At 43.7% G+C, this 14,123-nt stretch overlaps 2 protein-coding genes across 4 annotated transcripts in view; both read left to right on the top strand.

Annotated features, from left to right (window-relative positions):
• The window catches only part of LOC109506871 (glypican-1-like), a 69,464-nt gene extending 66,737 nt beyond the window's left edge, over positions 1–2,727 (top strand). Inside the window, exon 10 of the mRNA XM_019855881.1 lies at positions 1–2,727. This exon is cut by the window's left edge and continues 919 nt beyond it. The gene's annotated coding sequence lies outside the window, so the exon portion shown is untranslated.
• A 577-nt stretch (positions 2,728–3,304) lies between these two features.
• The window catches only part of ephb1 (EPH receptor B1), a 139,548-nt gene continuing 128,729 nt past the window's right edge, over positions 3,305–14,123 (top strand). For 2 of the 3 annotated variants that reach the window (XM_019855894.1, XM_019855891.1), the window contains exon 1: positions 9,239–9,571. In XM_019855894.1, the coding sequence (XP_019711453.1) occupies positions 9,511–9,571 (61 nt within the window). In that variant the 5' untranslated portion in view covers positions 9,239–9,510. Of the gene's footprint in view, positions 3,363–9,238; positions 9,572–14,123 lie in introns of those variants that run through there. The other variant, XM_019855893.1, reaches the window with a different exon arrangement.

Here is a 14,123-nt window from a genome sequence, read left to right as displayed (position 1 = left end):
CCACCCCACCCCATCCCCAGCTCCCCATCCAACACCCCTTTGGGTCAGCTCTCAAATGACAGCAGACTTGTGGGCCATCCGTCCTCACAGGCTTTACAGGTCAGAATTTTGGCTAGCAGAACAGAAACTGGCACGCTGTGGTCGCGTTGCTGCAGGGCAGAGCTGCAAAGTGCATCCATGCCGTGACCCATCCTGACTGTAATTTCACCTTTTGATTGCACAAATGTCACATGGTTCGTTTGCCTCGCTATCATTCAATCTAGATGGCGGATCACAAAATAATATGGGACAGTATAGCCCTTTTTTTAAAAAAAAAATTAGATGAGAAATAATGAATAAACACTTGTCCGCAAATTTCTTCGCCCTTCTCCCTCAGCCCTCTATTCTCTTGACCTGAAGTCAATCCTTTGTTCTTTTCTAATCTCTATTTTCAAAAAGGGATGTTTTTTTTTTTTGTTTGTTTTGTTTTACCCCAATACAGTGTTCCCCCTGTACTCGCGGCAGGGCTGGGTCCCTATCCTTCGCGTGAATTTGACTCCCTCCTCCCCCCCAGGAGTTTGTAAGAAGGCAGCCAAACACTGCTTTTGTCTTAACGCTAAAGTTAAGTCGCCCATTTTTTTTTCAATATGTTCTATGTGCCTCTACTAGTCTAAACATAATATTCTGATTAGTATTGCGTTTGTGGGATGAGAATTAGACTGACAAAATCCACCTGTTTTTAGCCATCTCACGGGGCGGCCATTTTGTCCTGTACTGCCACCTACTGTCGACTGCAATTGACATCAGAAAATGGCAGCCCCCAAGGTGGATCAAACAAGTGGATTCTGCTGCTTAAATAATCAACAAACATATTCATCAGAATCCCGTGTTTCGACAAGCAGGAGCACAAAGAACATGTTGCAAAGAAAATCTTGTACTTGACCTTCGCTTTCAAGAAGCTCCTCAACTCACTTCACTATCGTTACTTGGCGCTGAGATGATTCCAAAGCACTACTTTTGCCTAAATGAAGCTCCTCAACTCACTTCAATATAGTTCCCTGGCAGTGAGATGATGCCAAAGCACTACTTTTGCCCAAATGAAGCTCCTCAACTCTCTTCTACATAGTTCCTTGGCAGCAAAACTTTTTTCAGCAAATCACGTAATGGACAGCATATGCAAGCAAGTGAATTTGCAGGGAGGGGGGGGGGGGTCACTGCATTTGGTGTATTGATGGTATGCGATCCTGAAATGTGGGAGACACAAGATGGAGGTTGCTTTGATTTTTCAAGTGCACCATTGCTTGAGCAGCACACGGGGACTACCCACTATAACTAAACATAAACAAAAAACAAACAAAAAAAACGTTTTAAAATGTGTTTCTCTTGGATTATTTATTTGTTGTAACAATGCTTCTTGCCAGTACACTTTGTCTGTTTATTTCCAGGTTTAACAATTCTGTTTACAATGTGCTAATTCTTCACTGCCTTTGCCAAACACCTTTTATAGATCACTGATTCTTGTCTTCTCATTAACCAGTCCCACATCAGTCAACAGGCCAGGCCATGCCTGTTACAGCCACACACATTCAAAGTCACAGATACTCCAGCGTAGACGTGGTGCTGCTGACCCCAGGTGGATCAAAACCACACATGCACCTCACATGCATTTTTTTTTTTTTTTAAAGTGTAAGAGGCATTGTCACAACAAAGAAGTAATCAAAACACAAGCGTTTTTTTTTCTGGAAAGAATGAAAAGGACAAAAAAAAGCACCTGTGTCGATAATACTGCAGATCCATGTTAAGACGTCAAGACTTTTGTCCAAGTTTTACAAGCACATTTTTGAATTGTAGCTCTGAAAGTGGGAAGTTGTCATGCGTGTTCGTGCAGCACGGATGTGTGTTTGTGTGTTCAATGACTTCTGCCTTCGACTGCCTTTGTCACTTTGTTGGGGTCAAGTTTGACATTAAAAACAGTTGTGAAGAAGAGATTTTCTAAAGAAAAAAACAAAAAAACAATATTCAAGAACATAAGGATTTTTTTTTTGCAGCACTTGAGAGGAATCAGAATGAGGATGTGAAATTACACATTTGTGTCTTTATTTTGAACGAGAAGGGACTCCAGCTGTGATGGCGACATTCCAATTCAAATACCACTTCCATCTTTACATTAGCAGCTTCACAGCGTGAGCGCTCAAATTCTTCACCCGCTTCTCTTTGCCTCCTTTCACCTTTTGATTCTACTCAAAGCCACCCATTCTTTTTTTTTTGTTTCTAATGAAAACCTGCACTTTTTTATAAGGCCAACATGTGTCGGTTGTCTGCACAAAGACACGAGGCCACCAGTATGCAAAGTCGACACCCTCTAGAGATGACTTATTGATTTGAGGATGGGCGTATGCAAATGAGCGTGGCCCAGCGAGATGTCTATACGGTGAGAACAAAACGAGAGCATGGTTTGTGCTTTAAAGCTGATCTTCAATCAGTAACGGTGCCTCAACCTTCAATTAGGTGGCGCGTTGCAAACACGGATTAAAATAAGCTTAATGCTCCACCGAGTTCAATTTGGAGGGATGAGAAACATCAACGACATGTTTGGCTTTTTTGTTTTTATCTACCTTTCGGTTTTGATGAGAAATCAGTGGAGAGGAGAAATGCCGGAAAGAGGTTGGGAAAAAAGAAAAACAATGCAGATGTCTTGTTTGCTGTTGTATCTAAAATTGTCAATTATAAACATTCTAAGATTTTCAATGTGTGTTTGTGTGCTGTTTCTTTCATTGCGGCAGCGGTGCTCGAGGGCAATATGTGATTTTTAAAAGAGGCGTATAGGCCAGATGCCGTGTATGTATTTTAATTCACCTTTATTGGTCATTAATTGGAATGAATGCAGCAATTTAAAATATAGTTTGTATTCATTTTAAACTTGATGCACTGTATACTGTTTTTAAAACTGCGTTCAATATTTGATTTGATTTGATTTATAGTAACTGAAAACACAAACCTTAGAAATGAATACATGTATTTTAACAAACCCATTTTAGGAAAAAGAAGATTAATTGCTGCAACAAAAACTTAAGTGTTCTGTATATTATGTATCTGCGACTGGGGAGCAGCAGTGGGCCTGATGTGGCACAAAATTGTGTTGTGCCCAAGACAGGCCCCCGAGAGCCCTTACCCAGCCTGTTTGAGATGTCTCCCTCTTCTAACATCCCTGAGCAACACTGAGGTGGTTACGGTATGCAAATGCCTGCACTGCCACCTAGTGAAATTTTTGGACTATTACAGTTTACACCTCATGTTACGGAATACGTCGACTGACAGAGATGACGTTTCCGGAAAAGAGATGACGTACCCGGTACCAACTTTACTGCCCTCTGCTCACACAGGTGCGTGAGAAAGAAAGCGTATTCATTTGAATGACATGCCCGACAAAGATTTGGTCGTATCATGTTGAAATCTTTGAGTAAAGTGATTGTTGTGAAAACTTGCATAAAATGAATTGTTGTGAACCTGTTGTTGCTGTTCAGAATTTTTAATGCCATCTTTGAATGGGAAGTTTTATGCAAGAGAACGTTTACACAAGTGTGGCTTGGAGGTATTGTCATAGTGTTTGTTTTTTGTAGTTCAGCAGTGGATCGTTCCTATCCCCATTTGAAATTTAAAAATAGGCAGACATATATGAACTTGTCCTCATTATTATTATTTTTTTCATCATACATCTGGTTGGCTCCCGAGTAGCGCTGAGGAAAAATTACGGCCCCCTCCATGGTTGAAGTTGACCATCCTGACCTCGTAAAAATTGGACTGCACTATTCAATCCTGAGGACTAGAGGGCGCTGTGGCCTCACCAAAAGCCCACATTAAAAATTGTAGGCGTTTTTGTATGATGGTGGTCCTACTTTGTTGACTGCTGAGTCCACAGATTTATTCGCAGTCTAAATGATATATTATTACGTTGATTCTTTTTTTTTCTAAATTGAAATTATCATTAACTAGTAGGCGTTTGAATCAACTGCCCCCATCTTATGTCGGTGCTTCACATTTCAGTGTAGATAGATGACAGAGTTTTCATTTATTCGTATGGAATTTCCCGCTGGGGCACCACGGTGAATGACTGCTTAGCACGTAACAGTGCAGAGGTGCAGGGTTCGATTCCGGCTCTGGCCTTCCACTATGGATTTGGCATGTTCTCCCCGTGCTTGTGTGAGTTCTTCCAGGTACTCTGGTTTCTTCCCACATACCAAAATCATGAGGACGGGTGAATGGAACATTCTAAATTGTCCCTGGGTGTGAGCGTGAAATGTTGTTTGTCTTTGTATGTGCCCCGCGATTGGCTGTCAAGCAGTTCAGGGTGGATTCACCCTTGTTCCGCATTATTGTTTCATTTTGGGAAATATTGAGGAGCAATTAATGGTGCTTGCTATTCATATGTGCTGAATGGCAATGCGTGTTAGTGACATTTAGGATGTGTGAGCCTACGATGGACCGATTATACTCCAAGTATCACCTATTGATTTGCTGATCCAGGATTGCAGTTGTCTCCAAAAGGTCAGCGTTAATATCAGAAGGTCCAGCCGTTTGTTTTGCTCTTGTGCTTGAATGGAGATCATTATCTTTGTCATAAATATATATCAGTGCATTGGTGCGCCGTGGCCAGATATCATTTAACACATGCTGAAGCCGTTGGGCAATGCTTTGGGATCATTGCTCCATCAAAAAATGAATCTAATGAAGAGATTATTTTCAATCTGAGTCGTGTGATGAACTGTAAAGTTCCATGTACAACTGCCTGCGTGGTTGTCTGAGATGAGGACTCTTTCCTTCCTCTCACTTCAGTTCCAGCAAGCGCCAGCCCCACCTGTGTGTTCATCGATCACATCCAAGTGTTGCTCTCGTTTCTATTCCCAATATGTTGGGCGCTGCTCACTCCGCTTATGACAGGGCATCAGTAAATGGCAGACAAAGGCCAGATGGATTTGACCCATATGAACCGTATGTATTGCGTATGCTCAAGGCTGAAAAAGCTCCACAATGTCGATGTGAGCTTTGCAGGGAGAGGTGGGGGGGGGGGTAGGAAAGAGGGATGTTGTTGTCACAGTGTCCCTGTGAAAGCATCAAGGAGATGACAGAGTGGGATGGCCTGTCACTAGGAGCCAGCAGCAAGTGATGAGCTGTCAGCGTTGGCTTTGTTTCTCCTCATTAACGAGTCCACCTCCAAAATGTACTTTATGAGACTCTCTGGTGGGCCCGCTCATGATAACATGGATTCAAAAATAACAATTTGCCTGGTGTCAAATGTTGGCATGGTCGAAGCCCTTTGTTTGCAGGAGGCACACGCTGAAATGCGAAAGGAGCACCAGGCCGTGCGGTTAATGGGAAACTTTTTTTTTTTTTAAATGGCGCCGCTGGCAGAAACAAAGCAGGTGAAGCGACAATAACCCTAAATAACCTCATGTGTGATTAGAGCGAATGACGGATTATTTATCAGCGAGACATCAGGAGTCAACTGCTAAGTTTTTCGTGAACGAAAAGTGCCAAAATATACATCCATCCGTTTTCGGATTTGCTTACCCTCCACAAGGGTCGCAGGTGTGCTGGAGCCTATCCCAGCTGTCTTCGGGCAGTAGGCGGGGGACACCCTAAAACTAGTAAATCATACCTTGGACAATTTTGAGTCTTCAATTAACCTGCCATGCATGTTTTTGGAATGTGGGAGGAAACCGGAGTACCCGGAGAAAACCCACGCAGGCACAGGCTACAACCTGGAAACTGCACACAGGTAGGCTGGAGCCAGAATCGAACCCTGCACCTCTGCATTGTAAGGCGGACGTGCTAACCAGTCGAACACCGTGCCGCCCGTGACAAAATATCTAAAATTAAAATTGAAAAAAAGTTTTTTTTGTCACCCCAACAAAATGCTTTCTAGAAAGTGAAAATTAACTGAAGCACATTTCACGCTTACAAAACTAACTTAAAGTAACGATAATTATAGGGAAATTGGATGTATGTATGTGTGTCCATAATATACTGTGTGTGTGTGTGTGTGTGTGTGTGTGTGTGTGTGTGTGTATATATATATAGTAATCATAGGGGAATTAGTCATCCATTTATTAATGTCAGACAAAGAATACATTCCAAAACATTTGAGTTCACATTTGATGGATTACTATTCTTGCCGAGTTCACTTCACACGCAGCAAACTTTTTACAATCTTTTAAATCTACAACAGCTTGGAAAAGCATATATGGACATTTCTTGTCCATTGCAAACAAATGTGGAAAAAAAAATGAGTTCGAGTTTGAACAGCCTCGCCTCATGCTGGGTTTGGAATATTTCAAATATGCTCCACGCATCCACCATAATGAACTTATTTCCTGCAGCCTCTCTTGAGTCGTGACCCAAAAAAATGCAAAGCACGGCGCACTGCTGAGTCCTGACCTTCTATTTGAGTAACATGGGTCCACAGCAAATCTGTATTCATCCTTTGCTCTCTACTCATACTGTCAATGGCCAGTGGCCAGACTCGTGAAGATGGATGAAGCCAATGCCCAATAAAAACCAGGCCAGGCATCCCAACAGGCTTGGAACAGTAGTGCACTCCTCTGCCACAAGGGTCCCTGCACTATCTCTGGCTTTTCATTTTCATTTCTTGTATCAGAGCACTTGTGTGTGGTTGAGCCACAATTGGAACCATCTGTTTTCCCTTTGCCTTGTTGGTGCATTTGTGTATTTTTTCTCACGCTGACATTTCGCTTGTTCATTGCCGGAATCATGTAATCTACACCATTAAAAAAAATATTTGGGGAGGAAAAAGCATCTCATTGTTCCCATTCCAAATTCTACCTGTCCAGCTCGTACTGAACCATTTTGCAGTTTGCACACAAATTCTTACATTTCCACCAAAATTTTACATTTGTCACAGGAAAATTCCCACATTTTCCACACAATTCCAGCATCGAAAAGACAGTTGACCCAATTCCCTGCAAGTTTGACATTTCTTGACCGATTCAAACCATTGCAACATTCAAAATATTCTCCACAATCCATTTACAGTCATGAGTGTGGAAATCATTACCGTTTTGGGTGGTTGAGAACCGAAGTGCAGGGAAGCAGGGTGGCAAGACGCGGGAGCGTGGTGAATCTCAAATTTGTTAGCCAGCTTGAGCCCTTGGACACTGTGATGTCATTTTCAGTCGACAGCAAGTGACAAAATGGCCCACCCCTGCGATGGACAACGGGTGGAGTTTGCTGCCCAATTCATATTCCACAAACGCAATCGTAATCAGAGCACCGCGTTGAAGACGAGTGGGGCCGCATGGAACATATCATTGTAAAGAACATTTTTGGTTTGACTTCCCCTTTAAAGTACATCACAAAACGGCATTCGTTGTGCGACATTTATATTTTCTGTCCGAGTCTGACCGCAAATCACAGCTCCATGCCAAACTAAAGGTCAATGAGCGGCGGTCATGCAGAAGGAGAGGATGGCTGCCCGTTTAAGGTCAAGAGTGCAATAAATGTGAGGTCAGCTCACAAGATGCTGAGGGTGAATAAACACAAATACAACATATAATCACATTCGAGGCGCCAAATTCCCATTTTTAATAAACGCCCTTGTCCTTTTTGTTCTGAATCCGTCCCGGAAGAAATTAAAACAGAGCAGGGAGGCCGCGCGCACTATTGCGACTGAGCTCACTAAGTCCATGCGCTTGTTTTAGTGGGCGACAAACTGCACTGTTTGTGTTATTGCGTATGCACATCTGTCTGTGTCGTACATGAGGACGCGCGAACGGAAGCGACGTTATTGTTCTTACCTTCTGCGTGCTCTTCCTTTCTCTTCGCCCCCTGGGGCGTGGACAGCAAACAGGAACAGATTGCTGTGTGCTGCTCCTGTTGGCGATGACACGGGGATGTCATGATGACTACTGGTTTCGGACAAAATAAGGCCAGATGGCTATTACGGGGCAATGTCAAAAACAGCACAAAGTGGCCAAGCTGTGATCTGTCATGTTGCACAATGCACAATATCATCTCTATACACCGGTGGAGGGAAGTAAAAAAAAAAAAAAAAAAAAAGTACACATACTTTGGTATAGTACTTAAAGAGATTTTTTTGGAGGGTTTTTTTGAGGTGGTAGTTAATGTCAAAGTTTGAGAAGCCGCAGGTAAAAATACATCTCACACCAACACATCCTGCAGACCAGGAGACGTGTTTGTGTTATGGATTACAGGACGACAAAGGCCACCTTTTTGTGATACCCTGGTACTCTGTCCCTGCAGGGGGGGAAAAAAAAGTCAATTAAATGCACCATCTGTACAGTCGTGCATGCTTACAAAAAAAAAAAAACAAAAGTGAAAAAGGGGCGAAGAGGTGGAAATAATGTTCAGTGGCTGTTTAATATCATTTGGAGGAGCGGTTTAATTTACCAAAGCTATTAAGGGGCATTCTGGGAACATGGGAAATTTATGCAAGAGGAAGTGGGCGACTTCATAATTGGAAATCTGTAAAACAAGGTGGAAATGGTGGGTGAACGCATTATACAGTCATTGTGGAATGAAAATAAAATACCACAAACTATCTGCCATGTACTTCTTTCCCCCACTCCATCATCACACACTCCAACAGAATTAACAACAATAATTTTTCACACAGTCAAGAGCTCTGGGTTCCAATATTGACTCATATGTAGGGTTTACATGTTCTCCCTGTGACTGTGTGGGGTTCCTCCCGATACAACAGCCACCGATGTATCAGCACTGTACCAAACATAAAAGTGCCACTCCGATCATCCTATCTACTTCGCACTCATATAATAATAATAATAATGATAACTAAATCTTCTTTTCTATTGATTGCTCCCTTCACATCAGCACTTTGCATACAGAATCAGTCGTTTCATTCCCTCATTTTTATTTATTTTTTTATTTGAAACTTTGACGTACAATTTTACGGTATTTTAAAAATTGTAATAATGGTGGTCTTTATTGTAATGTGTCGAAGTGCTACTAATTGGGTAAAAAAAGTTTTAGGAGCATTTATAAAGAAATATACGGTACGCAGGAGTGGTGATTAGTGGATGTAGTAGCAAAAAATATCCACATGAGGGTGCTACTTCCTTTCAGGTCAACGGAAACGGCTTCGAGTGGGTCAAAGAAGTTTGGTGTTTTGACAGCACCGGGTGGGCGGAGCCATACTTTTGATTGGGCAGCGAGTTCAGGTCGCCGCTGTTGATTGGCTTACAGAGCGGAGAGCAGCGTTTTGAGCAGGCAATGTGGGGTCTCCGCTCGCCTCCCCGGCGTGTCCCTCACCCCACTTTCCCCTCACTCGCAGCCGGCTGCCTGCTCCACCTGAAACACTTGTCCACAGCGTCCTTGTGACACACTTTGATTACTACGCCTTGAAATGTGACTCCCGACACTGTGGCTATCTGCTGGAGTACCCGCTGTTGATAAACAAAGGATTCCTTGAAGGCGCACCCCACGGGAGTGTTGGCAATTTGGGTGGACAAGCGGGCGGAGAGCCAACATTTTGCCATGAGCGTGGATTTGTTTGCGCTCTTTGGCGTGATGCTCATCACTTGTTCAGCAATGGAAGGTAAAGCAAACTCACAAACACAACAGATGTTTATGCGAATGGTTGTCCGTGGGGATACTTCTATTTGACACTTTGGGAATGTTTTTGTGCTCGCTGCTGCACTTTGACGCAGGAGATGCTGGGATGTCATCCACGTGGATCACAGCAGCTTCGTTTTAGTGTATGCTTGAAACGTTTTTTTCAATGCAGTTGCTCAAGAGTACCTTAAACACCTGCGTTTTGCCACTCTGTAGTGTACTTCGTCCCTTTGGGAAATCACCTGCTTTCATAGGGATGACCACCTTTTCCGTAAGAATGTTAGAATTGCTGATATTTTTCAGAAATCCTGAATGCACCACAATTTATCATTGCTGAAAATGTTTCAAAGAGATGTCTCGCTCGTACACCAATATTTGGGAAAAAAACAAACATTTACCTACCCGAACAAATAGGTAGGGGGGGCTTTTCATTTCATTTGATCATATGATACATACTAAAACTATGGATTATGGATTGGTGGATAGCACACCTTCCCCACAATTCTGTAGTTCAGACTTTGAATCCTGTGTATAGTTTGCATGATCTCACCAATTCATGTTAGGTTCATAGACCATCCTAAATTGTTCATAGGTGTGAATGTTAGTGTGGAAAGTTTGTCAATATGTGCCCTATGATTGGCTGCGACTGATCTGGGGTGCACCCTGACGCTCGCTCAAGGTCAGATGGTATCGGATGCAACATCGAAGATGGATGGCATATATTTAGGGGTGTGCATCTCTCCAATAACGAGATTTGAAATCGATCTTGACGTATGGGGGTTGTGATCCTCTGAAGTTTTGTTTCAGTGTGGTGTGTTAGGCCGTTTCAAATGCTCTCGCAAGGCCATTAAAAGCCCACGGGCCGTACGTTTCCCCGTCACCGCTCAGTATCATAACAATCGACAGCGCAGTCTGTCTTTGCATCTCGGCCACCCTCTTTTATTTCTCTCACTCACTCACACACCCACACGCACTCTTATCTGCGCAGGAAGCCATAGTGTTGCCATAAGAAGCTAATGTGTCCTCTCTTCAATGTGTTTTTCATTTCCGCCCCGGGACCCGTTGGGACACTCTTCCGTGGTCAGACATCCACAGTATCTCCTCTCAATTTTATCGTGCACTTGCTCTTTCATTTTGAAGTCAAAATAAGAATTTATCATGCAGCAAGACAAATAACGATCTGATCCCAACTGTCTAATTCTTTCCACTGCGGCTTCTGTGTCCGCGCTTGCCAACTTTGCATGCAGTTGAGGAAGCGACGGGTCAGTTATGCTATTCAGATTAGTGCAGGCTGTGCAAAAAGGGGTTGCGTGTTGTCTATTTCAAAAGGTGGTGAGGTTGGGAAACAGATGGGGAGGGACGGGGCTCCCGGGGTTACCCCGGTAACAAGGATGAAAGCTATTTCCTTGTTTGGGTCGCTAATTGAAACGAGCTTGTTCCATGGGCAGGTTCAAATCTGATCTGAACTCCAATCTGTTGCTCTTTTCATCTTTTTTTTTTTTAATGGGGGCATGTGTGCCTGCATCTGCGTGTGGGCGTAGCATTGAAAAGTTCTATGATCACTCGCACTAATCTATTGGGCCTTAAACTGACTACTCTGCACACATTTCTAAATTTCACTTTGAGAATTTTAATTAACATTGCCGTTCAATCCCTATTGGGTGGCATTCATACAAAAGTGTGAAAAAATCTGCATTGGTGTATCCTCCTTATTCATCTCCTTGGTGCCTTTCCCTCTCCCACTCAGTCACCCCCAATTTCCTCAAACCCCACCCCACCCCATTCCCCAACCCCCACGTCTTCCTCCTGCTCACACTCACTCTATGGTGTGTGGTTCTCGCCCGACACGGTCGTAATTCTCCGTTGCTTGTTTCTGTTTGCCCTTAAACCAATTAGGCTTAAATAAACCTGCCCATTTAACGGCCTGGAACCAAAGGCTTGGGGGAAGGACCAGGGATATGGTACAGCGGTAGACTGGGTGTGGAAAGTGAGACAAGCAAGCAAGGGGCCGGCGGGAAGAGGGCGGGGGTCATGGGAGTTTCAGAAAGGCTGGATGCGTGTTTGACAAACAAGCAGAAATTCAGCAAGACTGTATAATTACGGGATTTCTCTTATCCGACATCAATGGCGAAGCTAAGATGCCGATTTACTTGGGTAGCAGAACGTTTGGTAAGGAGCCGCAACCGGTCCCTCGGAATGATGTGTTACAAACGGAAGTTCCTTTTACGGAGGTCTGCGTTCATGTGGCTTATTTTACCAGAACTGATTCCAAGTTGGCTCTCTCTAGACGGCAACATACTTTTGTGTGTGAGATACATATCATGACAAATGTAGTTCTGGTCACATGATCCACAAGGTCAAATCATCAAAAGGTCAAGTGAACAGATTTGGAATCTCTGTTGAATCCCCTTTTCCAACAATACCTGTTTTGTTAAGTTTGACTGAATAGTTCTTGAGATATAAGTGTTCAAATGAAGGCGGCCACGCCCCTGTTGCCGACAATTTCGAAATTCGGAGGGTCGTAGCTCCCGAAATCCCTGCTTCGATTGACCGAAAATTTTAGATTTTGTGTTGTTCAATCATTATCAACAAGTGCAGCAAATTTCATTCAAATCCAAATCCACTTGACAATGAATGACCCTGACGTTGGAATCAGGCAAGAAATGTGGAAGGAAAAGCTAAATGGATCCAATTCGCTTTCAATTTGAGGATTTCATTGTGAAAATTTGAGACTTTTAACATGAGTGGTGTGGATTTTCAAAATGTGGGAATTATTGGGATGTGGAAAATAGTTGCCCAGATGTCCTGAATGTCGTTAATATATTGAAGCTGGATTGGTTTGAACTGGTGGACGAACCATCGAATCCCTCATTCTCAAATGACTGCTTTATGTATGAATTTACTAGCTGTGTAAAAAAACAAAACAACAACAAAAAAATCAGACCCGTTGAGCTGAATCCATGAGAGCACCGGGATGAGTCCTTCGTTACCGGATTAAAATGAAGTTCAGCATCTCACTGAACTGTTCTTTCCGCTTCAGGTGGTCTCGCTCAAAAGACACACGTTTATTTTCCCCACAGGCGTGCGTCACTGCTGAGACCACCTCATGCAGAATTCCATTTTCCTCCCGTTTTGTACCGCTGCGTGCCTCACGTACAGTTAGTTGCCTGCCATTACGGTGAGCAGGGGCAGCCGACATGGCCTCGTTCCGTAATGGAACCTTATTTTGCTCAAAGTGAAAAGACCGCCGGTGTTCCGCTGCGCTCAGGCGGCCATGCGGGCCGTGGCAAAGCCCGGCGCCGACCCCCCCCCCTCCCCCGCTTGCTTCTTGTGTACCTGCGGCATTCTAAATATGATGGCCGTTGTGTAAAAAGTACTGCCCTCATAGACGGGTGCTGTGAAGCTGCGCTAATGGCGTGAGTGCAGATTGGTTTCATCACAATATCATTTTTCACTTCAAAAAAAAAATTTGACGTGAACTGTAACTCCTCACTCACCCTGGTGGTTTGTGCAACACTTCAAAACTCCGCATGCATATGCACGCTCACACACACACACACACCCACACACACACACACCAGAGATATCTGAGCCCCTCGGAAGGCCAGATGGCGGATGCTAGTTGGGTGTGCGTGTGTTTGTGCATACGTGTGGGTGCATTTTTATTTATTTCTTTTTGTAACAATCTGTGTATTGTTACCGCGTTCATTTCAAGGGACTGTGGGGAGCATGACAGCGGTATCGGCGAGCTGTACTTACTCAAGCGATTTATGATCCAAGAAATACAGTTTGGTTCTTTTCAACAGGCTTTTATTTGTTTATTTTTTTAAAAAATCAAACATGGGTCAGTGTCTTAAAATGTTGACAAATACAGGACCGTATGCCTTGATTTGGTAACCAGATGTTGCATAGTCCACTCAGCTTTGTGCAAAAATAATTATAAATGGCGCAGAATAATAATGGATCTGTAGTATTGTACTGAAGTGCTTTACAGTTGGGCTCACTTCCATTTGTCACTGTCTGTCAGCACGTAACAATTGAACCACACTCGAAAGTTTTTCGGGATCGAAAGATGGGTACCATGCAGTCCTTCGAATGGCCGACAGAGAATCATCATTTCTGCGGGATACAAAGATAGGTCATGTATCAAGGCTTTTACCATTTCAAACTGTACCCCGGCGAATGAACCGCAACTTTGCCATGTTTTCGTGTCCTGCGGCAATCCAGTTCCAGACTACAATTCATACGATCCGCTCTCTGTGGCGGACTTTATGTTCCTGTTGCTTTTCCGGTGTCCTCCACACGTTCCTCCCTCTCGAGATTGGCCGCAGCGATGCCATCAGGTTTTAGCCACCTTCCCTCATGTTGCTCCGACCTTATCGTGGCAGCTGGCTTAGAGTGTGTATAGGGCCTAAATCCCGATCCCCGGAATGAGTAAGACTCGCTGCATCACCAACCGCCGAGACATATTGCCGCACAGGAGCGAGGGCCAGTGTGTTGGGGGGGGGGGGGGGGGTAAGCCTACAACAGTAGAC

This window comes from Hippocampus comes, unplaced genomic scaffold (genome assembly GCF_001891065.2).
Source record: "Hippocampus comes isolate QL1 unplaced genomic scaffold, H_comes_QL1_v1.1 scaffold114, whole genome shotgun sequence".
NCBI lineage: Eukaryota > Metazoa > Chordata > Actinopteri > Syngnathiformes > Syngnathidae > Hippocampus > Hippocampus comes.
Note: the sequence above shows the minus strand (reverse complement) of the source record. Positions and strands in the feature narration are given on the sequence as shown.